General features: G+C 40.3%; 1 protein-coding gene across 4 annotated transcripts; it reads left to right on the forward strand.

Annotated features, from left to right (window-relative positions):
* Positions 1 to 6,242: 6,242 nt before the first annotated feature.
* dcbld2 (discoidin, CUB and LCCL domain containing 2) lies at positions 6,243 to 27,069 on the forward strand. 4 transcript variants are annotated; one of them, XM_004551236.5, is made up of 15 exons: positions 6,243 to 6,375; positions 9,993 to 10,217; positions 12,054 to 12,191; positions 15,209 to 15,260; positions 15,345 to 15,417; positions 17,592 to 17,725; positions 17,897 to 17,937; positions 18,506 to 18,706; positions 21,044 to 21,168; positions 21,660 to 21,807; positions 22,755 to 22,895; positions 22,982 to 23,072; positions 23,183 to 23,232; positions 23,314 to 23,451; positions 25,174 to 27,069. In XM_004551236.5, exons 1-15 carry the CDS (start codon positions 6,273 to 6,275, stop codon positions 25,566 to 25,568), a joined length of 2,055 nt encoding a protein of 684 aa, XP_004551293.1. In that variant the 5' UTR covers positions 6,243 to 6,272; the 3' UTR covers positions 25,569 to 27,069. The 4 variants fall into 4 exon arrangements, with proteins under 4 accessions (XP_004551293.1, XP_004551294.1, XP_076730894.1 ...); XM_004551237.4 differs by having other exon boundaries at positions 23,317 to 23,451; XM_076874779.1 differs by having other exon boundaries at positions 22,755 to 22,889.
* The last annotated feature ends 74 nt before the right edge of the window (positions 27,070 to 27,143 follow it).

Raw genomic sequence — 27,143 nt, forward strand, 5'->3', positions numbered from 1 at the left:
TATCTTTTTTCTTCACATAACTGCATTCATACAACATTTAACAACTCTAAGCCTAATTTGTATTCCTTGTAGTCAGAAATTATGAAGCATTGCTGATAAATTGTCACTTTGGAACATAACATAAGTATGCTATTAATAAATATCTTTATATTTCCAGCACATGTTTTAACATGTTTGTAGCATGTTAAAACACGTCTCGTGCCCTATGCTGACTCCCAGTGGAGATGTTATGAAGTGCATGGATTTCATGTCTGGGACTAAAACAGATAACTTTAAACAGCACGGTTTGTCAACACAAAGGACTAAATAAAATGAATTTTTTATTATGGATTTCATACACCAATGTGATTTTTACTGGTGGTTTATCATGACACAGTGCCCTGAGGGTAGGGTCACTGGAAACTTGTGACCCTGTGGTCAGTATAGCTTCCTGGTTGAATTCTTTCAAGTTCAAAGCCTCCTTTTACAGCTGAGTGTGTTAGAATACCATCAGCTTTCTACTGCATCTGCTGATATTTTTCAGCTCAGCGGGCGAGAATGGCAACATGCTGAGACTTCAAATATCTGGAGGAAATTCCATGAACTTCCCTCAACAAATAGATCAATATCACATAGAGACATGCAGATATGAATTGACTTGAATACAAGGGCAAACATATTAGTTTTACAATATAAGTAAAATGACTTACTATGCAGAATAACCTTATAAATCATCTTTAAGTACTGAAAATGTAGAAATATTATATTAACTGAATGTGTGAATTATGATAGTTCTCAGCTTCTGATTCTAACATTTATATAATTACGGTATTTGCTCAGTTTTGATAATAAAAAAATTTAATCTTAGTGTTGGCAATTCTGATCGTATGCTTGCTGTTCAAACAGACAACCTGTACAGACAGGAGCCTTACATGTGATGACTCACTTCCTTGTAAACTGGTTTCCCCCCCTGAATAATGGGTTGCCAAGGCCTCATTACATTGTCTGACATGGAAAAGAAAAGAAAAGAAAAGAAAAGAAAAGAAAAGAAAAGAGAAGAGAAGAGAAGAAAAGAAAAGAAAAGAAAGGAAAAAAGAAGAAAAGAAAGAAGATTAGATTCACAGGCTATTTCCAGGCTAGGTAAACACAATCATCTGCTTGTTGTCCAAATATCTAATCAGATAACTGAATGGAAGCAGCTCTGTGGATTTGGGCCTCTAGACATTAGTCAAGATGACCAGCTAAAGTTTAAACAATCAGAATGGTGAAGAAAGGTGACTTAATGTGGCATTGGTTGTAGGTGTCATACGGTCTGAGTATTTCAGAAACTGCTGACCTACTGGGATTTTCCTGCACATCTTAGAGTTTCCAGAGAATGATCTAAAAAACAGAAAATACCCAGTGAGCGGCAGTTCTCTGAGTGAAAATGCATTGTCCAGACTCCTTTGAGCTGAAAGGAAGGCAAAGTAACTCAAATCACCATTTATTACAACCAAGAGCAGATGTGCAACAGCAGCAGAAGACCACATCGGATATTATGGACTTATCAAAAATGTGGGGTGATGTCATGTTTTATGCGCAGTCTGATCTGTTTGTACACAAAACATCCTGTATGGCATACAGCTGGCTGTATAAGTATTTGGATACTTCAAATATATCCTGATTGTTCCGATTGTTGTGATTTTAAATGTACTGTGGTCGTGTACAGAGGGAACATTACGAACAAATGTGGCATACTACAAAATTGTTACGGAGAAAAGTTTTGTTTTTTGTGTTTTTGCTACTGTGCACTGTCAATGCTGTATTTATAAATGTATCAGTTTAAATTCTGGATTTATATATTTTAATTCTTAACAACCACCTACTTGGTTGCTCTGACATGTACTATTCAGCGATGAGTACATGTCATGTCATGTGATGTGATGACAGGATATCATCCTATACCAATATGATATAGGGCAGTAAAAGAATTAGCCAGAGAAATATCACAGAAAATATAACTTTTCCACAGGGAAAAATCCAAACAACAAAAGGAAGCTGTTGCCAACTTGTTATAATACTATGTGACCACAAAGTGGCGCAATCATTTTAGTAGTTAGACTGGATGAGCCTTCTCTCAAAATATGCAGTTTTCCAGCAGGGGTCCTCTCTGTAGCAGTTTATCAGTGTTTTTATAATACCAGCCGGTTAACATAACTAATGTTTGATAGTTCTTTAAACAAGCTCAGCAGTGCAGAAATCCAGGAAACACTAGTGCAGCTCCAAGGAAGAGAAAGTACTATGAATGTTTACTTCCAGTCGAGTAAATCATATACTTAGCAATCTCTGGTCAACAGAAAGATCACATTTTGTCCATACAGAACGACATATTTACATCAAGTGTGGAAACAAATTATCATTAATTTTATTGATATATAAAATGTTATGAACGGTAATGTGTACAATAAATACCACCATAAACTCAGAGATCACCAGACTGCATAGTTAAGTCAACACGTGTCACACTTCTTACCCCTGTTATGTTGATTTATTCTGGATACTTCCTGACTTCTGCTAAACTTATGCAAATAAACAGGATTTTGAGAAGATAACACAATGCAGGGAGAGGAAACAAAAGATGCATTGCACAGGGTGCTGTTAAAGTCACATTTTAATTAGATTGCTGTGCCAATAATCTATTTGTAGATTTGTTGTTGGACTTTTAAATTTGCATGTCAGATGCTAAAAATGGAGTTTGTTTCTCTTTGATGTATAAACCGTTGTTTTTTTCTGTGAAAGACATTTTTAAAGCAACAAAAGTAATTCACACTTAGTGAGATTTTTAGAAGATACGCCTGTAAACTCACAAACCACAACCCAATACAAGAACTCAAATATCCAACCTACAGAGAAAAAATAAAGTTCAGTGTTGTTATGTGATGTGAGAGGTGTTGCTTTTAGGCTTTAGGCTCACTGTTGGTTATTTAGTAGTGGTGTAGAACTGGACTGCCGATTATTAGAATAACTGTAGAAACACATTTCAGTATCATATCCAGCAAACCCTCTGTAATGGTTTTAAAGGGATACTGCACCTCACAGTCAATTATACATGTTTATTTTTCGCCCTCTGGCCAATGAACCCATTTAGACTGTACTGATGTTGGTGACCCAATTTTTTTAGACTAAACTGGACTAAATTGCTATCTCACTGTGACGCTCAAAGTGTAAAACAACACAAAACATTTGAGCAATTTTATGTAGAAATTATTTTCTTCTGCCAACAAAAATGAGTATGCAGCTAGCTGACATTACAGTTTAACTGAATGGGGTGAATTAAAAATCAGAAGTGCACTGAGTTTATGAAGCCCAAGTATGAATCATGGGTTAAAATCTATTTTCTATAAATATGCTGTTTGTTGTATTCCACTGGGTTGAATTATTCACCTTCCAGCCTCAAACTTCATATAGCATGTAATCTATATTGAGCTTCTAGGGAAATTTGTAAGCATGTCCCTCTAAGGGACAGCTCGATAAGTCTGCCACTGAGAATATACTGGAATTCCCCCTTGTGCACAAATGTCTCACAGAAAAACAGATAAGGAATGCAAAGGAGAGAGCGGGTGGGCCATGTGTAGAAGAAGTGGATAGAAATCCACTTCATTTACCCACAGAAAAGAATAATTTCAGCATAAGGGTCTATCTAGCTATTGTATACTTTTATACGCCCTCAATGATATCTGCCTATGGTCTACAGCACACACATGGGCCTATCCAGCCAGAGGGGGGAGAAATAATTCTGAATCATCCAACATATTACTCACATACTACAGGCTAAAAACTGTGTTTGTTGCTACATGTAACTATTGGTTACTCTGACAATTCCTTCACATTTGAGCTCTCTGCCAAGTGAGGGTGTATTGGAGAACAATGATAAGTGGATATTTCTTAATTCTCTGCAGTGTCCAGCCAAAGCCTGGGCGTATGATACAGTATGTGCTACCCACCCATTAATCAACCTTAATCAGTGTCTTTCTATAAAATCTCCTTGATAATCGGATTTCCCATTATGCAAATTCTCTTGTGTGGGATGTGTGTTTTCAGACGATACACTAATGGTGTAATAAATAATGGGTAAATGGGTAAAAAGACACTAAGGTCATTTGCTCACACAGATCCAGGAAAACACAGGACCCCTTAAGTCCCAGAAATTGCATCAAAGGTTAGATTACTGCTGATTCACCAGCAATGCATATTCAGTCGAGTGCTTTAGTATTTTCTTTGTTTACATTGTGCATAAAAATGCAGTTTAACCTCCTTGTACTTATATCAATTGTAGTGTTTAGTTTATGGAAAAGGAAAAAAACAGGAAGTGTGAGGCACCTTGTATTAGTTTCATAGCAAAATTACATAAAATTTACCATTATGTCATTTTGAATTTCCCTCTGCTAATTCTACTATTTTGTTTAATTGCATATAGATGATGTATGCTTCCTAGAAGGTGGACCCCTTCTTTGCTGAATTCCCCCATTTCTATTCATTTATTTTTATTATTTCTTTCACCACCACCATAAGTATAGAAGGTGATTTTTTTTAAATTAATTGGACAATAGATTCAGTGATATAGAATTGATATTAAATTAATGTATGTACAGGTGTACAGTCACCTGTGCATCACCATTTTGCTAGCAAATTGTGCTAATGAAATGCATTTTACTAATTCATTGTCACTGAATGTTGCCATCCACTGAAAGCAGAAGTTCTCACAGTTTGGTGGTCTCGAGCTTTGAGGTGTGTGTTAACACAATACTGCATCTTTGTGGGAGTTGACATCCCAGCAAGGTCAAACTGAGCAACGCTCAGAGAAACTGCAAATAACCAAAACCCATATCTCTGACTTTACGGGCCTCAGCTAACATGTTAAATACTAATGTTCACAACAGTAAAATTAGAAAAAAGCTGAATATGTGTAGTGTTTTATTTAGAAAGGCTGCCAGGAGAAAGCCCGTTTTCTTTAAAAACAACATGGCAGGACAGGTGATTTTTGTTCAAATGCAAACTTGCCTTTGAACAAACCACAAGACTGCTGTAACAAAGTCAATAACACACAGTGTCGTGATTGGAGAAAACCAAACATGACATATTAACACAAACACCTGATACGAACTGTCAAGCATGGCGGTGGAGGGATGATGAGTGGGGGTTGTTTTGCACTGACAGGACCTGGATGCCTTGCTGTCACTGAGTCCACCACGAACTCCGACAGCTAAAGCTCCATTTCCAAGAATTATTACTTTGTTTTCATTTAGATTATTAGTATTGTCATATGTATTGCTTTATTGCAGTTACAATCACAGTATCCTAAACATTACTATTATTTACTCTGTAAAAAGAAGAAGACTAAGATGAAGACTGAAAAATAAAATCACAGTGAGATGTGAAATAAAAAGTGTGCAAAAAATTAATAAAATGTTAAAAGCAGTAAATTCTATCGTTTCATTGTCTATCTTTTTTTAAATAGCACCTCCTTTGTGTTGAGCACTTTAATCCGTAAAACCCAGCATGATTTGGTCCTGTTTCAACTTTTAAATCCTATTCAGTGTTTTAATAATGGAATAGAACAATATGGCTTTATACAGCAGATCCTCTGACTTGCCCTTGCAGGATGTGATCAGTTATTATTGACACCTGTGCTGTTCCTGCTCTGCCATGTCCAAACGTGTGCGAAAAAGAGATTCTCACAAAGAGAGCTTTTGTTTTTGAAACATGAGTAGACTACTCTCTGCAGGACTTTTACCTGGATAAAGGATTTCATTTCGCATTTACTAAGACTGGGAGAGTGTGGTTTAAGAAGCAAACAGAAGCACGGATTGTAGGGTCTGCAGGGTGTTGTCTAAGTGTTTCCTTTTGGTGACCAGGTGGATTTTTGGGGGGTGGACGTTTTTATTATATGAGTGCAGCAGGTGCTGAAGGTTGGGGTGGGGGGTGCTTGCAGGCAGTACAAGACCATTTAGACCACTTGGGGGACTCGGGTATCCCAGTCCAGGAGGAGGAGCCTCGGTGGAGTGGAGGAAGTAGCTCCACAGATTGGATAAGTGTGTGTGCGTGTGGAGCGTTTACCTCCATAGTGTGTTTGTCGCAAACCACTGGACTATTGAGCGATAAGAAAAGAGAAGCAAAGAAAAAATCCTCAGGAAGACACCACCCGCGGACTGTATCTCGAAGAGATGAAGGGTTGCCTTTCTTTTTATTTCCACGGTACAGGTTGAATCAGCCGGCCAGGAAGCAAGCATTATGCATTCAGACTGCAGGCTGCTATGGGCAGAGCGGTAATGGTGGGCAGGGGACCGACAGGGGCCGGGGTTCTCGTCTTGTCGATACTCATCATTCTCACCACGGAGAGCTGTGGAGGGCAGAAAGGTTTGTACCACTCGGCAGTGCAGTGACAACTGGACGAGCTGTGTGTGACCGCGGAAACCCGCGGCCATGCCGATTTAAAGTGTAAACACAGACGTGTCGATGTTTCGTGGGATGTTTAAAGTGTGTTGTCATGGTCAACAAAACTTAAACCTACCTTACATGGCCCTGTGTGTGTGCGCGTGTACGTGGAATTGAGCACAGCTCGCCACCGCCCGTCGTGATGTTTTTCTTTTTTGGTGTGAGACGGTTGTAGTAAAACCAGGCAAACCGGTTCCTACAAAAACTTGATACTGTTGGGAAATAACTGCCGCCTTATAAAACGGGTGCTTACCGAATTAACGTGCTGCATGAAATGTTTTGGCTAACGTTGAAAGCAACAGTATGCTGCTTATGTGCTTTTCCTGGTGCCCCTGTTCTCTTTAAATTGACAGACTTTTTTAATGGAGTCTGGTTTTTGAGGTCTCTACGAGAGGACCGCACGTTTGGGTGCTTGTGGCCTTGTTGCCTTTTTCAGGTAGCCCAATTTTTACTTTAAAGCTAGCATAACAACCCCGGGTAACAATATATTTTGGTTGGAGGATGCTAACCTGCGCTATATTATAGCTAAATGTGTATATATATATATATATATATATATATATATATATATATATATATATTTTAAAGTCAACAGTCCTCAGGTGGCCTCAGATTGGGGGTGGGGTAGCAGTGGGGGTAATGCTGTAAACACGTGGACATAGTGTGTCATAACTTGCAGTTCACGTTAACTGTACATTCACATTAATAGATGGGTGTGATGATAGACATTTGCTTTTAGTATTGTTTCTTGAGCCTGAGAGCTCTCCTTTTATGAAAGTAATCTGCACTCCTGTTAAGCACCATACAGTTGCTCGGTAACTTTTGTGAGTCAGGGTGAGGGAAGCTGCTTTGTTTTTGTCCTGTTCATCTGGATAATGTCCACTGAGAGGCTCTTACGTAACTGCAGGTCCACAGAACATCGAGTTAGCACCATGAAGCGTGACTGCTTAGTGTTATCTCAGAGCCACACACAACATCCACAGACTCTGAGGCTTTGCTTTCTCTCTCACACACACGCTCTGTTGAAACACAGCTTTTAATTTTTGAAAAAGTCTCTAAATCATCTTACATGTAATCGTTAACTTTCAGGTTCATGTGTTGTTCTCTGGAGAACAGCCAACATTTTTTTTTTTTTTTTTTTTTTTTTTTTTTGTCTATAAAAACTAAACAAGAAGTAATACTTCTTCACTGAACACCATTACTGCATTGGATTACATAATTTAACAGGCACTGTTATTAAAAGTATGGCAGCATTAAAAACTTTGTTTTTGTTGTTGACCAAATGCTATAAGTTTTCAAAAAGTAAGAAGTTCAAGTGTCATTACATCTGAATTTCTTGTGTATAGATTTTGCATAAAGTATGGCAGATATGTTAAAGTGAGAAACTGGTCATTCTATAAGTGTTTCACAAGCTTGTGGGCGACTTACAGTGAAATCCCTGCTGGACTCAGCAGCACTGGACACTTCTGCATGTGCCGCAAAGGTCATTATAAACAACAGGAATCAGTCGCTCTGGAAAGCAAGCTGGGTTATGTGAGGACACCCTCACTAAATTAGCCCAAACATCTTTTTCTGTATTATGCTCTGCTTAAAAAAAAAAAGAAAAGAAAGAAAGATACTAGTTCATATTGGTCAACATACACTCACCAGCCACAACATTTAGCTACACCTTGCTAAGTACTCGATTGGACCCCTGCCTTAATTCTTTATGGCATAGCTAAACCAAGGAAGCATTCCTGAGGGATCTTGGTCCATATTGACATGATTGAGATCTATCAACTGTTCAGCCTGTTTGAGCACAGTCAACTCATGTTATAGAGTCCAGTATGAGATGATTTGAGCTTTGCGACATGGTGGTTTATCTTGCAGGAGATGGCTACACTGTCACTGATGTCAAAGGTAGTACTCAGGTACATGATGCTCGGTTGGTGCTGAGGTGGCAGTGTACAAAAAAAAACCTATCCCCCACACCATTACACCACCACCAACAGCCTGAACTGTTGATACAAGGCAGGATGGATCATTTATTTCCTGATTGTTTAAGCCAAATTCTGATCCTACCTCCTAGACTCAACAGACCAGGCATTATTTTGTGGGTCTGTGAGTTGTAGCCTCAGTTTCCTGCCCCTAGCTGACAGCTGTGGCACCCAGTGTGGTCTTCTGCTTCTGTAGCCCCGCTACTTCAAGGTTTCATGTATCAGGCATTCAGAGATGCTCTTCTGTGCACGTTGGTTGTAATGAATGGTTATTTGAATTACTTTTGCCTTCCTGTCAAGTCAAGCCTCTGACATCATCTGGGCATTTTTTGCCCACAGAACTGCCACCCACTGGATAATTTTCTCTTTTATGGGTCATTCTCTATATTCCCAAGAAATGGATCTCAGGAAAATCAGAGTACATCAGAAGTTTCTGAAATATTCAATTCAGTCTAGTCCATCGGGCAACAAAAAGAACGTTTAAAGTCCCTAAAATTACGTTAATTCCTCATTATGATTCTTAGCTTGGTCAACTTTACAATTTCTCTGTCTAAATGCATTGAGCTGCAGTCATGTGATTGCCTGATGAGATAATGGTGTTATCGATATGTTGAACAGGACAGCTTTCGACATTTTCCAGGGTTCACATGCATTGTCATTGTTAGCCCCTTTTAAAGGCGATGCTTGCCTCGAGTTCTTCACCTTTTTCTCAAAGACACCCTCTGGAGGAAGCTCATTTGCATTGCTTGTATGCAACGTCATTGTTTCAGTCACTACCCACTGCTTGTGTCCATAGCACAAGGTAGGAATGTAGACAGACAAGCTAATCAACAGTTTTACTGTCACATCTACATTACTACACTACTTTAGTTCTTCCGCTTCACGCTGCAAAACGCCCAAGTGTGACGTCGAGAGCATCACCTGACGAAGTCAAGAGAGCAATCCTGAGACCAGCAAAGTCGAGCCACTCCCCTACTTGGCTGCTCCTAGAAATTCTCTCCATAAAATTCAGAGAATCGCATCAGAACTTTTCTGACCAGTTTATGATGTCATTGTGGTTAGAGCCATCTTTATATACGGTCTATGGATATAAACATTTTATGTATAACAACTATTTTGTTTACTTTTTCAAAATGCTAATTCAGTTTGAGCAGACTAAAGGTAAAGCCCCAGCCAGATGTGAAGCAATAAGCTGCTAGCTCGTTGCCTGTTTATACTTGTATTGGGGATCATTTTGAACTGCGGGGTAACTCAGCAGGACAGTGCAAGTTGAACTGACTTAAAATAAACCTCAGTTGTCACGTTTTTGCAATTTAATTGCTTAAGGAAACATTAAACCTTACATATCTTTGCTTGTTTTAAGTGAAACTGAGTAAATATATCCTCTATTGCAACAAGATCTCAGTGACCATGAACACAAACTCAACAAAAGCTAGTTTTTGCCCAGTAACCAAGAGATGTGGTGTTACTTTTATACTTTAGATGGTGTAAATCACACCCACTTTTTTTTTTTTCTTGCGTTTCTTGAAACCCAAACTGTTTTTTTTTTTTGTTGTTCCACAGGTGATGGCTGTGGCCCCAGTGTACTTGGCCCCGAGAGTGGGACTCTGTCCTCTCTGGGATACCCAAGGACGTATCCGAACAACACTGTGTGCGAGTGGGAGATCAGTGTGCCGCATGACAAGAGGATCCATTTTCTCTTTGCTTTATTGGACTTAGAAGACAGCGACTGCCAGGTCAACTACCTCCGCCTGTACAACGGCATCGGTCCAAACAGGAGCGAGATTGGTGAGGGTGACAGGCGGATGTTAAACTAGACTTAATGTTTTGTAGAGGGCAAATCCAAGTTGTTGTTAAAAATAAACATGCAGTAAACAATACAGAGTAAGGGAATCCTGCTTGTTTCTATATAAAGCAGCAGATCAGTCTGTGATAGGTTTTTGTCAGGTTTTGGACTGATCTTTGGAAAGCCCTTCTCTGTGCGTCATTCTAACACTGCCTATTGGGTGTCAGAGTCTAACAATTTTCTGAAATCGACAGTTCAACATTCACACCCACTCTGTCATGATTGGCCGGTGTCCAAAGATGAGAGAGACTGTACCCACAGTTTAATCATTTTTCTCTAGCTTTCCTTTCTTCTGTCACTCTTCTTACAAATAATGAACTGCCATACTACTGAAGAGACTGTGTCATTGTTATTAACCCATTATCTTAATTCTGTTGCGTCTTCCTTTTCTTGATGATGTCTGGCTTTTCACTTCAATGTTGTGTGCGGACGTTTGAAATGCCTGCAAACGCCTCTTCTTTCAGATGAGCTTGGAAAACGCGTCTTATGAGCAGATAATGAACATTATCTGTTTATAGGCACAGGAGAAATGTGGTTATTACATTAAAGGAGTTAAATGTCAGGAAATTGGAGGACCTATTGTCTTTCACTGTTATAACCTCGCCATTGTAAGTTATTAGGCAGATTTTGCCCTGATCGCAGCCAAGGGTGGATTATTTTAAGCTATGGGTGTTTTTGGGCAGTTTAATACGCTAAAGTCAGAGTCATTGCATGATGCTTAGGGAATATAAAGCCTGCTAAGGTCATGCGTTTGTTTCCAACATTGGTCTTTGCTAATACGAGGTGCTAATACATACTACTAATAGAGATGCACAGCAGCGTCTCTGAGCCTTTTTATTATTGAGTTTCTCATATTTTTACCATCAGACGTCTAACCTTGGTAGATCAGAAGCTATCAGAGCAATAAGAAAACTTTGGCCTATTATCACAAGTGTTATATTTAGTATAAACTGAGCAAAACTCGTTTTCATTGCCAAAGCCAGCCATCTTTCGTCCCCCCCGTCTGAATGTGTTGTTACGTTTGTGTTGCTATATCAGATTTAAAGTAACAAATGCTTAAAATAATCAGTTGTAACATTTCTTATGTCTTTGTGCTATTTCCAATCAAATGTTGGCTTTAAATGATTTACAAAATACTGCACTCTGCTTTCATCTCACACAGCCTCAGCAACAAGTTTATGCCTCCTAGAATATTGGTCAAATTCTAGTGAAATGTGCACATGTTGCGCTCACGGTCAAGGTCACATTTGTCATTTTACGTGCAATAACCTGTGAATTGAGCCGGATGAGCTGCTGCCTGATTGTGAAAATTTTCAATAACCAGATTGACATTGTCCCAAGGTTTTTGGAAACACTGTTGCCTTATATCAATCTAAAATATTGCTATGTATGGATGTAAAGCATTGGAAAGTGTATTATAATACATGATGGTGCACATGAATATCTCAACAAATATATCAGTCTGTGGCTGACGAGTCTGCATCATATATGTTGTTGTTATTATTATTATATATTTATATTATAATTTAGGCCATTATGACCATGAAGGAGGTGTTAGGTTGCTCTTTATCAGAAGGGTCTTATAAAGACCTGCATTTAACTTGGTGAATCCTGGAGAAAGAAAATTAGATTGAATTTTCCCAGAATATATCCGAGACACTCCTCAAGTCCATCTTACTTAATGAAACTGATGAAATCTTGTTTTTGTGGTTTTGTTTTTTTGGGGCATTAATTTGTGTAACTGACCAGCCTCTTTGTTTCCCTGTTCTGCTTAACAGTGAAGCTCTGCGGGTTGGGTCTGAAGGTTGAACATCTGTTCAATTCCACTGGCAACCAGGCCACTGTGCAGTTCATGAGTGGGACCCACCATACTGGACGCGGTTTCTACCTGTCCTACTCCACCACTGAACACGCAGGTAACGGCAGACTCTCAGCTCACCCACGCCGAAGTCTCTCATTGTCTTCTTATCATCCCAGCCTGCAGTAACAGTCGTGTGGTTCAGAAATCTCAAGTTTGAGCTTGTGTGCACGTCTGCTTCGGCCCCGGGGGTGGGGGAATAAGACTTGATTCAGCGATTGTGAGTTTGGGTTAATCACAGCTATTTCGTTCTGCACCTTCACATTATTTTTACAGCTCTGAAGTAATCTGGGTGTTCTGGAAAAGTCTTGCACGCAGATCAGTAACACATGGGTTTGTCTAAAAGCTGGCAACCTGTTACTGTTGGTGTGTAAGAACTGCAGATCTCCCTCCTGTTGGATCATCCAGTTTTCTCTATGTTTGTCAAAAATCCTGCCGGTGTTAGTGGATGAAAACGTCAGTCGATCAGTCCGGGCAAAAGTGATACACCTAACACCTAATTGGCCAACACTGCAACCTCTAGATGGGACTGTCTAAGTTTTCTGTTTCTAATGGGTAAAGTTGGAACAGGTCTGACTTTCTATGGCTGCCTTAAACATCTTTTTGAGGATTGTGCATGCAGTTTTTCCACTGGGCCAATTCAGATGTGTCCAAACACTTGGAACCAAGAGAATCTTTAATGGGGCTGGGCAGGGAGGGTGACTCGTCATTTTATTTTGCTAATTTAATCATCTGCCTCTTAAAGAATTCCATTTGGTAAATAACAAACTGATGTAATGGAGTTGAAAGCACGCGCATGCTAATAAATAGATATTTGGCCATTGTGCACATTCTTGGTGCTAGTTTCTGGGAAATAACCCTTCTTCAATGTCCACTGTGCTTAAAAACAGTGTCACTCTAAGTCATATTTGAAAACTAGTGCTTTTGTATTGCCTGGATATTTAATATCATATATTAGTTGCAACAAGTTAGTCAATTAGAGGCTGCAGAACATCCTTTCATGTGATTGCTCGATTTAGATCCTTTGGCTTTTTTCCCCCCAGTTTAAAAAGAAAATGGTTCTAAATATTTGTGTGTTTGTGCAAAATGCCCCTTCTCACACACCGGCTAATATGTTCTCATACTGACAGTGTTATATGTATGTTGAATGTTTTTATGATCAGGACCAATGTAGATGACATGCATGCCTCATTATCCTATATGCAAACGATATCCATGGTGATAAAAAGACCACACAAAAAAAGAAAGGTGGGAGTTGAATAGAGAACTGTGTGTTCACTTCTGTGGCGACGGCGCTCGAGGCCGCATGAGAGGCTTTTTACGATGTGGTGTTTGCTCACCGCTGAATACGAATTTAAACATGCAGCAAAGATAAGGAGCTGCTCTGCTGTGACTGTCTGGAATTCCAGCTGCAGTATGTGCAGGGTGATCATGCTAGTGGGCATCGTTTCAGATGGCTGTTTTTCTTACATAAATGCGAGAACAGCGAGGGGTGGCATGAGCAGATGCTAACCACTGAATGTGCACAATTTTGGGTTTAGTCAGATTGAAAATTAGCAGCATGCCATGACTGGGGGGAAAAAAGTAAATCTACTGTTTTCTTACTGGATGTGTTCCCACTGGGCTGTGATGGTTAAAGCTGAGTGTAGTTAATGAAAGTAGCAGGGAGGGGGTGAAGGAAAATCCAGACTTTTTGGGAAGTGGAAAAGGGGCAAAGCCACAGTGAAGCCACAATGGCACTGAGGGGTAAAAGGAAGTGAGAGTAATTGAAAAAATATTCATGGTTTGTGGTTTTATTGTAAGACTTGCATCCTGTGAGAAAGTCCTAATTGAGCTCAACTGTGATATATTACACAGTAGTGAGGTTGCAGGATTAGATGAATTGTAACGGACACGAGAAACAGCCGGTGGCAGCTCGATCCAAGGCACTCATGTTAGAGTTCTGCACAGGGACAATGGGGACAAAGCTGTACGTTAGCTTAATTACCAAGGATTTAAAATTAGAGATTTATTTCCTTAGTAAGCATCTCCCTTGTTTCTGAAGACGTGCCTCGTCATGTGGATGCTTTGGAGATAAATGGATAATTGGAGCCACAAGAAGAAAGCCGCAGCAGTGACGTGTGTGCGATGCAGTAATATTTTTGTCTTGGCGGTTATCTCAGCTCGACTGAATCACTGCAAGGCAAACAAGGCCATCAGTGCGCCCAGCCACTTTTTCCACAAAGGCGCTGATGTGCGTGATGTCGTCTTGTAACTGATGCATGCAGATGAGCGTGGGTGGACAGTTTGCACAGCTAAGTAACTGAGTAACCATGGTGATTGGGGGTGTTTGTCATTTTTTTGACTCATTGGTTGGTCTGCCAGATAAAGGGTTTTATTTTTCTCTTTGTAATGTGGTGAAGACTCCCACACACTGACCATCTCCACGAGGTTTATTTACACTTCTTAGTAGCCCACATCATCCTGTTGGACTTCACGTCCACACCCAACTGACATACCTCTCCAATAACACACATCCTTCACTGGATGACTTTAACGTGTTCGACCTGGATGTGAAAAACAACCAAAATTGCTCCAAAATGATCTGATTCCAGCTACTTAATGCAATTACTTTGCTGTGTTTATTTGTCTGCTGTGATCCAGTGAGAGTGAACTGAACATCTGCTCGCTTGAACAACACAAAATAAATAAAAAAACATTTCAACCTGAGTGCTCTGGATGGTTGCTTTTAGCCATTCTAGCAGCGGTGCACTCTGTTGAATGGTCCATCTCACCACTTTGCTTCACAGCTGTTTAATGTTTAATGTACCCACCCTCGTGGCACTCCGAGGAATCCCAGTGGGGCTTATGATTCGCTCACTGTCACCGTGAGGCCAAATTTAGTCAGAACGTTGGATTTGTCGAAATGTATGTTTAACATTAATCAGCAATTACGATGATGATTAGCTGGATATGGTAAACGGTTCAAAAGGTAAAGAAACTGAAAGGGTGGATTTAAGAAGAAAATAAAAGTGGGTGATACTTTATCAAGAACATGCAGAGACCAGTTCTGATGCTGTTTATTTGCCTTTGCAGATCTAATCACCTGCGTGGACAAGGGAATGAACTTCACCGAGGCAGAGTACAGGTAAACAGAGTTTGCTTTTTGTGCATGTCGGCGCACTGATTATACTGGTGGATATGAACTGTGAACGTGCCGCTCTCTTTTTAGGAAGTACTGTCCGGCAGGCTGCTTGACATCTACAGAGGAGATTTCTGGAACTATACCCAATGGTTACAGAGAGGTGGGTACACGCCCCGTCTATGCACAGACATACACGTGCATCGCTTTTATTTATGTTTTCTTAGCTACAAGTTATCTTTGTGAAGGAGGCGAAAGGAGCGGTGGCTCAAACGTGTCTTGGATTGATGACCTCACAGCACTCCCGCTGCGTGTGAGGTCACGGGCACTAAGTCTCTGGTTGATGACCTCATGTTTAGAGCTTGAGGATGTCTCATAAGGAGCGAAGGGAGGAAGGGAGCGAGAGAGGGAGTGGTGCTGCTGGCTGACGGGAGGATAGGGAGGAGCGTGGGGTTGTGCTTCAGGGAACGAGGCGCCCCACAGGAACAGAGGAGGGGCAGGGTCAGCGGGTGAAAGGGAGGTGAGATAATAGTTTGGCTGAAAATAATAACCTTGTAATCCAGTCCAGCTGCAGGGGAAGGGGGTGTGTGTGTGTGTGTGTGTGTGTGTGTGTGTGTGTGTGTGTGTGTGTGTGTGTGTGTGTGTGTGTGTGTGTGTGTGTGTGTGTGTGTGTGTGTGTGTGTGTGTGTTTGTGTTTTTTGGAGAGCAAAAAGCCTGAAGAGTGAATCAGTGTGATTAGAGGTTGGAGAAACCCTTTGTGTATGTGCATGCCTGAGCCGCTTTTGCTTGTGTGCATGTGATTCATTCATGATTGTGTCTTTGGGAGTGTGGAATATGATGGTGAGTGTGTGTGCGTCTCACAAGGATCAGTTTCTACACCCAGATCATAATCCTGCAGCTGACTTTAGTTTTTTTTAATAATTTTACTTCACAGATTTATTCGGTGATCCATGTTCTGGTATTTATTTATTTATTAAAATTCCCATCTCCCACTTATAACACGTGTTAGCGTGGTTTCCTCTGCTGGAGGCAGGGCACTGTGGTTTGGAGCATTACTTTGTGTTTGTGTTAGGGGTTTTGGCTGGCTCTCTTAAGGATGCAGTATGTGTTTTTGGGGAAGTTTAAGAGTCACACGGAAAGTGTTGATTGCTTGTGGCAGCCTCTAACTGCTACGTGTGTTTGTGAATACATGCGTGGGCTTGTCACTATTCCCCCCCCCCCCCTCCCCCACAATGCCAGCGTGGGTCTTTCCCGTAAGACGATTTTCCCCCTTGCACCACCAGCTGCTCATCGGAAGGAGCTCGTGGCCAGAGCGGGATCAGGTTTTGTCAGTTTCTCAGTGATGTGGCACCAGGTTTTGACAGGAATGCAGCTGGGAGGGAATCATTACCTTCATTGCCACTTATTATCCTCTGTGCACAGAAGTGACATCATCCTGACTCATCAGCCTTTATCTCCCTCGGTTTGAAGGTTAAGCGATTATGCTGCAAAGCGGTACTGCCTGTTTCCACTCAGCAGCTTGAAAATGGAGCAAATTTGTAATGGCACCACATGTGTGCCACATAGGAACGCCACTACTACTCAGATTGTCTTTCCTTTCCCAAAACTTCATGATTCCAAAAAGTTTAACTCTTCAAAGTCTGTGTTTGGGAGGTAGTAAAGATATGGTTTTCAATCAAGCATTTTTCTATTGATGAAACAACTTGTGGGTCCTCTGTTTGGGGGGGGAATCCATCCTCTGCCTATCCTGGGAGGCTGGAGCCTGTCCCAGCTATCACAGGGGAAGAGGCGGGGTGCATCTGAAAGCCTTTTTCTAGTCTGTTTCTACTCTATATTCAGACTTTATGCTGAAAATCTTTGCAAACTAATATGACCAGTCGTACATTAACAACATCAATGACAATGGCCCAACAGACTACAAGTCACAAGACTACAACATGCGGTCAGCATTCATGCAGACAGGAACGACTGGTAGAAAACAGAAACCTCAAGACTGGATGTTTCTCTTGTGACCTGCGAGGTCTGATAAGGTGAAAGAAGTGGACTTTTTAGGTGATTTAAAGTGGTTATAGTAGAAAACAAAGTCTCTCTGAGATGACACTGTTTAACTTTCATTCAAATTTCAACCTCTTTAAATGTCCTTGAGTGATTTACAAATAGCAAGAATTTGTTTTTAATCTCGTGAAAAGTACATTTCAGATGTTAGTTGTAGCTTTTATTTTGGTGAGTCAGATCTGACTCACTTACTCTTTAGTTAATCTGATCTGGTTTGTAACAACAAAAGGACATAATGATAAGAATATATCAGTTTAATCCTTTGTTCCTTTCGTTCCACAGTCCTCCTCTCTGTGTGTGGCAGCAATCCATGCAGGTGTGGTGTCCAATGCAGCAGGAGGGAATATCAGTGTGGTCAACAGCAAAGGCATCTCTCACTATGAGGGCACACTGGCTAACAATGTCACTTCCACTGTGTAAGAGATTCACCACAGTACACACATGCTCTTCTTCTCTGTTTGCTCCTCTTATTAAACGAAATGTACTTGGTCTCTGTCCTAGAGAAGGTTAAATATATATGCAAATATAAATGATTCTGACAGTTTGGTAATCATAATATTTGCTGGATCTTCTTTCTTACTCCTTAGAGGAACTCGGTCAGATAGCCTGTTCACCTTCACGACCAACGGTGAGTCATCCTGGGTCTTTGCTGTATTGTTTTTCCTATTAAGGACATGATTTTCAGATTCTGTTCACTTGCTGTCGATGACATGTTTTTGTGAGAAATACAAGATACAATTTTAAAATTGATTTGTAAGTAAGTTGCTTAAATGATTTATAGGTTGCTTAAGAAACATCCTCAGTTTATCAAACGGGGGAAAAACAAGGGAAAGAGACACTTGTTTAAAGAATTATGATGAATTTCACTTCCTTACTGTCATTATTTTGGTAGGGGTATTTTTAGGTGCTTGTATGGCATTATTTTGTCAGGGGGCTTTTTAAAATGTGATTGTCTGTAAAGAAAATATCAATGTCCGAGCTGGAAAATTCTACAGGGCTCCAAATCTTATGTCAGAGACTGGACATCCAAATATTTTGGGGGACGTTCCCCTGGAATTTCTGTTGCTACAGGCATTATCAACTAGGATGTAAATCTTGAAGGTTACCTTTTAATGTAATGCAACCCAAACTTTATTTCATTTCTTAAAGATTTTCTGTTCTTATTACTGAAGCTAAGGGTCTGTTTGTGCTTTCAGGCTGCTATGGAACGCTGGGTTTGGCATCTGGGGGCGTTGCTTATACTCAGCTCAGTGCTTCGTCTGTGTTGGACTGGAGCACTCGTGTGTGGGCACCGTCAGGGGCACGGCTCAAAAAGGAGGGACTGCCATGGGCCTCTTCTCAGAGTGACCAGCAGCAGTGGCTGCAGGTAGATCTCAAGAAGGAGAAGCGGATCACAGGTAAACAAAATTCTAATAACAAAGTTATGTTCATTCAATAAACACAACACATACACATACATTATAGCCACTGTCTCTAATTTAGGTTATAGGCTTAGCTGTAAAATCTCACCAGGCTTCAGTGGATGATTGGCTGGTGATTCTCTGACGTTGTCTTGTGACACCTTCCTTTACACAAACGTTGACCTCATCCTCAGGATAAACTGTGACCACATAGTTAATCTGTACCTTTACAAAACAAGGTCACCTTCAGGCGAGCTGATAAAGTTTGCAAACCTTTATGAGCAGTGGCTTCAGTGTTTAAGAAAGTTTGGCAGCTTTTGAGTTACATATCTGTAAATTTCTCTTTTCTTATATGCATTGTTGCTTTGTAATATTATCACAAATCAGTTAGATCAGTTTATTTCAAACATTTAACAGACTAAACTACAGTTGACATATACAGACATTCAACAAAATAAAACACCAACTATTTTAATCAACTGTATATAAGTAACTTAGATTTAATGTTTGAGTAGAAAGAAGTATTAACGTATACAATCCTTCCCCCTCCTGTCTAGTGAATGATCACAATAATATCTTACTTTCAAATCACATACCCATACAGGTGCATTTATACCTATCCATTGATATATACATGTAAAGAGTGAACGTATTAATGTATTCATGTACACATATTAGGGCTGTGTGATAGGACCAAAATCTCATATCCCGATATAAGACTTCTATCGTCCCGATAACGATATAAATCACAAAAATGTAACATTTTCTATAAATTCTGTAAATCTCGGGCAGCTCGACTTGCATGAAGTGTTTCCAGCTGGGCGTCGTGTACCTGGAGTCGAATGTTTTAACCGATGCATGAAACTATACATTTTTAGATATGTTGTAACGGCCGCCGTTTTCTTTGTGAGTATTTATTACACGGCGTGATGCGGGGAAAAGCCTGTTCTAACGTTTGAGTCTGTTTATTTTTTACCACCTGGCGGCTCTTTTTTTGCTTCTCATCCGTAAATACTCTGCAGATTCTTTCACGTGATTCAGTTTATTTTGAAAAGTGTCAACAGGATCTTGAGCTTTATTGTGAAAGGTTTATGTGGAAAATAAACCAGCGGACATGCGATGGTTTTACCGTTGTTGTTGCTAACCACAACGCATAAAAACAGGCGCTTGTCCGTCTGTAGCGTGGTTATATTAAATATAAAAGAAAGAGAGAACTTTAAGAAATTAATATAGCCACTACAGTGACCATCAAAACCATGAAAAAAATATTGCCCGAAACTTTATTTTGCGACACCACGAAACAAACGATAGCAAATGATACGATAGACGTTTTTATATTGTCATCCGATATATATCGAACAGCCCTAACACATATGTACATACACTCACATGCATATGTACATATACAGCTTTGAATGCCTATATGGACATTCAGATACCACTCAGAGCTTCCTCATCAGTATTTTAGGAAAATGTTTGAACATTTCTGTGTATATGTATTGTGCATGCCATGGGCACAATTATAGCCCCTTCCAGACATTTGTGTTATGAGTCATTATTGTTGTTTTCAATTCAGAAGGCAGTTGCTTACTTCAGAGCCTCTATAAAAGGGGCGGGGCAGTTGCACCACTGGCAGGCCACAAAAAAATATTAAAATATATATATATATCAAAAATAGAATTCAAACTGGTCGTAGCAAACGGCTGCCCTTCCCTGAGCCTAAATCTGCCGCTGGGTTCTTCCTGTAAAAAGGGAGTTTTTCCTCCCCACTGTTGCAAAGCGCTAACGCAAAGGGGATCGTCTGGTTGTTGGGCTTTCTCTTTATTATTGTACGGTTTTCACCTTACAATATAAAGTGCCTTGAGGAAGTGTTGTGGTGATTTGGCACTATATACGTAAAATAAAATAAACCTTTTGCACATTAATGAAATAAACAATTTTACAATATCATGACTTTTTACTACTTATGTTATAATATAATTTCTATATAGTGAGGGGAGGTACGCCATCTCATTTACAACAGAGGCAAAGACTTGATCAAAGCTGAGATGATGATTGCATCAAAACAGATTTAAGAGATACCAGAGCTCAAGCTTCACAACAAATGCATTCCATGTAAACCATTTACTGCATGTGGCGCTTGAGAATGCCTGATGCAAGACTGTGGTTTCCATAGAACTCAGTATCTCTTCTCATCTCTGATTAAAAACGGCAGGCGGTAAATACAGGATGTAGTAAATGGGGAGTGATTCTGGACACAGCCGCAGTCCTGAGCTTTCAGTCGAGTCAGCTGTACGACATCTTCCTGTTTCCTCTCTCTGTGCATGCGTCCAGGAATCATCACCACTGGTTCTACCCTCAGCGAGGAAAAGTGCTACGTTTCAGCATACCGGGTCCTGTACAGTAACGACGGCAAGCAGTGGTCCGGCTACAAAGAATCAAATTCTGTACAAAACAAGGTAATCAATAAACCCTGCTCGCTCAACAGTTACAAAAACAAAAAGAGTGCAAAGCAAAATGACGTAACCCCCTTCTTCCAATTGGTGCAGATGGACCAAAATATCACTTTAGAAGTCTGCAGAGACACTAATATGGATTGTTACCAGAGCAGCTACTATTGACTAAGAGATGTTTATGGCAGGAAATTGGAGCAGTCAGTGGTTTGAGTTAAGTGCTGTGGTAGACAAGTCTGGACACTCGGGCATTAATAATGGATGGATATGGATTTAGTGGCAGAGTTCTTGGGCTGAAACTGCTGTCTATCAGTTCCTTTCTACTGGGATTCTCAGTCTCATATTGTGTGGAGGAAAGTAATTATTAGCTTGCCAAGTTGGAAAGTAATCAGCTTATAGTGCATTTGTCCTCAAACTGAATTGTTCCTGCAGCTGTTACTACACTTGGGTTCAAACCTCTGACACAAATAAGAGAGCTTGCTATTATTTTGTGTTAGATTTTTCAAGGCAACAACAACTACGGAGACGAGGTGAGGAATAACTTCATTCCACCAATCGTGGCCCGGTTTGTGAGGATCAATCCCATCTCGTGGTACAAGAGAATTGCACTCAAGTTGGAGCTGCTTGGCTGCCAAGTTCCTTCAGGTAAATGGGGTGTTTACTGGCAGATCAGCAAAGTGAGCTGATCAACACAGATGTATGTATTGTGCAAACGTTTCGAGACACCACTCATTTCTTTATATTTTGCTAGGCTTTCTCTCCAAAGTTTTTCTTGTACCTGATTATTATTCAACTACTTAATACTGTCATATGAATAATTTAAGCCAAAAAAAAAAAACGACACCAAACTCGGATGAACTATAATTGTCTCAAACTAACCAAAGAGCCAATTTTCAATTTAGATTTAAATTTAAAATCTTTGTTACTAGTTACTAGATGGTTTCAGAGGAAGAGTGGTTGGCCCGAAACCTGAAGTCTTAAGGAAAGGAAACATGGAGAAAAGAGATGCCAAATTACAGAATAAGAAAACTAAAAAATCAGTGGAAGGGGAGGTCAAACAGCAGTGACCATTTTACATGTAAAACATGGTGGAGCTGCTTTCATGGTTTGGGGCTGTATTTCAGCTAGAGGTGTTGTCAAAGTTGGTGCAGTAAAAACATATCTGAATGGGGGAAAAAAAACACAATGGAACACCCCTAAGTCATGAATTGACCTCCCAGGGCTTGGATCTCATTACTGAAGGAGTGTTGAATCATCTTGATGGAACAGAACAAAAGGCAGCCAACATCCAAAGAAGAGGTTTGAATGTCTTTTAAGATGGACAGCTATTCCTGAAGGCTGCTTAAATAGATTATACAAATGCTGCCTAGTAGAGTTCAGGCTGTGTTGAAGAATAAAGGTGGTCATACCAAATGTTGACTTTCAAGCCCGTTAGAATTGTACAAACTGTGGATTTCCATTGAATATTTCCACATTTCATGAACTTGCTAGAAAAAAATGTTTCCATTTTCCCAGCAACAAATAAAGAACTGCAGGGTGGCTTGAGACATTAGCACCGTACTGGAAGTACATTTGTATTCATTTACTTGCAGAAAGGCGCACGACAGATTTGAGGCCAAGGATGTCCCCTCCCCGTCGTACTCCTGGCGGCACAAAACATCCACCTCACCTTGGCCAAACAACACCTACCCCAAACATAAGAAACACCACCATGCCTCCCCACACTGGTAAAGGTGCGTGCAGTTTTTGACAACAACACTTAAAAAAAGTATTTTATATTATAATAACTTTGTGCATCTCCCCCCCCCCCCTTTTTTAGATGTGACTCTGGCAGCAGTCCTGGTTCCCGTGTTGGTCATGGTCGTGACTCTCATACTGATTGTGTGCTGTGCTTGCCACTGGAAGAACAGGTATTCATCTTCTTTCTTCGTGTGTTTGTTTTTGGGGGGGGGGGGTTGGTTTTTTTTTTTTTGGGTTTTTTTTTTTTTTTTGCCCTTTTGACTTTACTCGTCTCTGGCAGGAAAAAGACTTCTGAGGGAACGTATGATCTTCCTCACTTGGATAGCACAGGTACGTCATCGCCGTGCAGGACAGCTCAGTTTGCCTGGATGTGTTTTGTGGACTTACTGTTGCACCTCTGTGCATCTGTAGCAGACTGGTGGAAAAGCATGAAGCAGCTACTGCCCTCCAAGATGGTGGAGACGGAGGATTCGGTGCGATACAGCAGCAGTGAAGTCAGCCGGCTAACGGGGAGGGGTGTCGTACCAGGGCTACATGCTGAACCTGCAGGTAAATGCTGTCGCCTGCAGTAGCTGCTGAAGTAACCAGGCGTTCTTAGTACAGTGCTAATTTTGTCGAATTAGGTTTGTATTTATTGACATGCAGTGTTGGAAAAATGCATCTGCAGCCACCCTGATTTCTTTTTTTAAATATTGTTTTTATGCATATTTGTTACACTTATACATTTCAGATCATGAAACTAATTTTAATCTTAGACAAAGAAAACCAGACTAAACACACAGTGCGGATTTTAAATGATGATTTCGTTTATTGAGGGGGGAAAAGTGATTCAGACCTACCTGGCCCTGCGCGAAAATGTAATTGCCCCCTAAACCTAATAACAGGTTGTGCCACCCTTGGCAGCAAAAACTATAACCAAATGTTTGCAGTAACATAACGACTAATCTTTGACATCACTGCAGAGGAATTTAGGACGGCTCTTCTTTGCAGAATTGTTTTAATTTAGACACATTGGAAGCGTTTCCCAGCATGAACAGCTTGTTTAAGGTCTTCTCATTGTCCTGCTGCGTAACCCAGGTGTGCGTGAGCTTCAAGGACTTCCGGAAAAAAACAGAATTCAGGATTCCACCAATGACTGCAGTTAAGTTATCCTGAAGCAGCCCTAGTCCATGACACTACCACCACCATGTTTGACTCTTGGTTTGATGTTGTTCTGGGGTCTTTTTTGACCTGGATGAGTTGTCGATGTGCAAAGTTTTGTTGAAATTTCTCCTATTGTGGATTGTGTGGTTCACTGGAACCTTAGAAATGCTTTTCTAGCCCTTTTCTACTTTAGCTCCAGACTGATAGTTGTCAGTGACTTTGTTTCACAGCTGTTTCTTTAGCTTGTAGCATGATGTGTTGCTTTTTGAGATCTCTTAGCCTGCTTCAGGTTCGAAAGGTACAACAGGTTCTGTTTGAGTGATTTCTTGATTCAACAGGTCTTAATCAGGTCTGGTTGTGGAGAGTGACATTTTCCACAGGTTTCCAAAAAATGTCATTAATCACAGTTAAGTGGGGGAAATAGTATTTTACCCCCCTTAATAAATGATATAATTTAAAAACTCAAAATTTTGTGCTTACTTGTGTTAAAATTGGTTTGATCTGAACCAATTAAGTGTGACAAATATGCAAAAAAATAACAAATTGGGAAGGGGGCAAATATTTATTCACAACACTGTAAAATGTGTTTCTATCTAGTGTTTTCTTTTTCACACAAATCCAGAATCAAAGACTTTCACTTCCTGTCTGTAGCACACATTCAATATCTGAGTGGTATTTATCTGATGTCCTCTAAATAAATCACACTTCTTAACATGTCTAAACTATTTTTATCAGTTAAATGTTGGTTTTGTTCTTTCTGTAGAGTATTTGGCTAAAACAAAAAAAAAAAAGGATTGAATAACATACTTTTATATATACCAGTTTTTCCCACTTCAGGGCAGAGTTAAGTTTTGAAGAGATTAGATATTCAATTAGTTCCACTAATTGCAGGGTTAGCGGTTTGATTTCCCACATCCTGGATTGCTGCTACAAACCTCTGTGCAGCTGCAGATTGCTTCTATAAAATTAGAAAGTTAAAGGCTTTTGTAACATAGAAATTCAATTGTTAATCGGTTTCCTTAGTTGCTTAGCATTCTAGAGAATTTGGGAGCAATTTCAAGAAGTAACCTGGTATCTGTATGATGCCCTTGATTTTTAATATTTCTTTACTGTACACTTTCCTTTCAGAATATGCCCAACCACTCGTAAGTGGCGTAACAACATTAGGAGCAAGGTCAACCTTTAAACCAGATGATGGGCCTTCCCCAAGATACTCTGATCCAGACCTGTATGACGCCCCCATCTCTTCAGGTTTATGCCACGCCTACGCCGAACCCCTGCCATCTTCAGGATCTGAATACGCTACGCCCATTGTGGTTGACATGGGTTTGAAGCAGCCCTCGACTTTGTGTAATTTCATGGGCACCAGGCCCGGCTCACTGCATCCGTGGACAGACAGTGGCCAGTCAGGGAGCACTGCATACGATAGACCCAAAACCTCCACTGAACTTGCCACACCCACTGAGGATCTGACTTATCAGGTACCTCAAAAAAGCACTCAAAAGCCAACAGGACAGGGCTGAAAAGCTTGAATGCACATGGCCTTAATCTGCCCCTCACTACCAACGCGACCCAGAGGATAAAGATGGGGTTGAGTTGAGAGCCGTTGAGCTTTGTGCTTGAGTCTTGAATGAACACTACCTTCGCTTTAGATTCATCCGGAGATGTCTGTTTCCTAATTGTTTCTGCATGGCCACAAACAGCTTGTGTAGTGCCATTAGAGTCCTATCACTGAAATCACAAAGATGAATGTGCTCGTGCCAGGCGTGAGTCGGAAATGGATGAACGGAAAGAGTGGAGGGTGAAAAGAAGAAAGCTGACTACTATTTGATAAAGACTTTGTCCCTGTTTTGTGATTTTTATTTTTCTCTTTTTAAAGGTCTTGCATCCTGTGAAACTGTGATTTCCATTCTGCCGCTGTCTGTTACACACTAAACTAGATCCAACTGAAATGTACCCGATGATTTACATCCATCGAATCTGAGGGTTTTCGTACTGAATTAATTGCATGTTGAGGAGTTTCTCGTTTGCAGCGAGACTCTTGCTTTCCACGGTACGTCGTTGTCTTATTTTGTTTTAAAAGCATGACTTGAAATTGTGTATAGTTCTAGTAATTCCATTACTGCAATCCTGTTTAAAAACTCAAATGATTTATGAATATTTATTTTTTATTTCACATCCTGCTGATAAGGAGAGACTCTTTAATAGTAAGCATCCCGCCACTCAGTAACGCGCTGTTATCGACACCTGACTGACAATAAATTTTGTTTTATAGATGTATAAAAGAAAAGGTCAGGAGAATCAATCCAGTGAACGTCCAAAAATCCTTTGAAAATACTCTTTGTAGTATTGGGAGACCAAACGTTGCCTTTTCTGTGTTTATGCAATGTTGATTCACAACAGAGCCGACTTTCACAATCGTGCCAACATCCCAAGTTTAGCCAAATAAACATTTGCGCAGTCTTAATGATTTATTTTTTTCTGTTTTCTACATTGTTGGATGAAAGAAAAGGTACAAGTAAAAAGCGGTAGATGAGCAAACATGTTACAGCTGTGATAACTTTATAGTTTGTGTGTTTCTTAGATCGTGTTTTGTGGATCGTGGTGATTGTCTGGTGATGAAATTGGGTGTTGTGACTTGTTCCATTATTCGTATCTCTGTGCATCAGTGTCTGTACGTGCGTAAAGCTGTCGTCATATTTTGGCCTTGTGGGGTTTTTGGACAATTTACAGTGTGGCTTATAGTAGGACGTCGTCTGTAGCACCGATAGACCTGCGTTCCTCTCCTTCGCCTGTGCTACTCATGTGCAGGTGGAGGAGAAATGCAGAACAAGCTGCTTCATATCTTTTACAAGAACAACAACCTGATCCTAAAGGTGTTGTTCCAACAGCTGTACCACTGTCACGCTTTGATCGTGCTCAGTAACCAGTTTTCCAGAGCTCCAGGTGCTCCCTGGTCACAGAAGGGTTGAGTTTGTGGCTCTCACTGATTGTATATAGAAATAAAGAGTTTTTAAAAGAAAATGTTGTAGTTCTTGGCATTTTTCAAGAAGATTTACTAATTATTTGTCTGTTTCTGTTTAATGTTTGGTGAAAGA

Source organism: Maylandia zebra, linkage group LG16 (assembly GCF_041146795.1).
Source record: "Maylandia zebra isolate NMK-2024a linkage group LG16, Mzebra_GT3a, whole genome shotgun sequence".
Classification (NCBI taxonomy): Eukaryota; Metazoa; Chordata; class Actinopteri; order Cichliformes; family Cichlidae; genus Maylandia; species Maylandia zebra.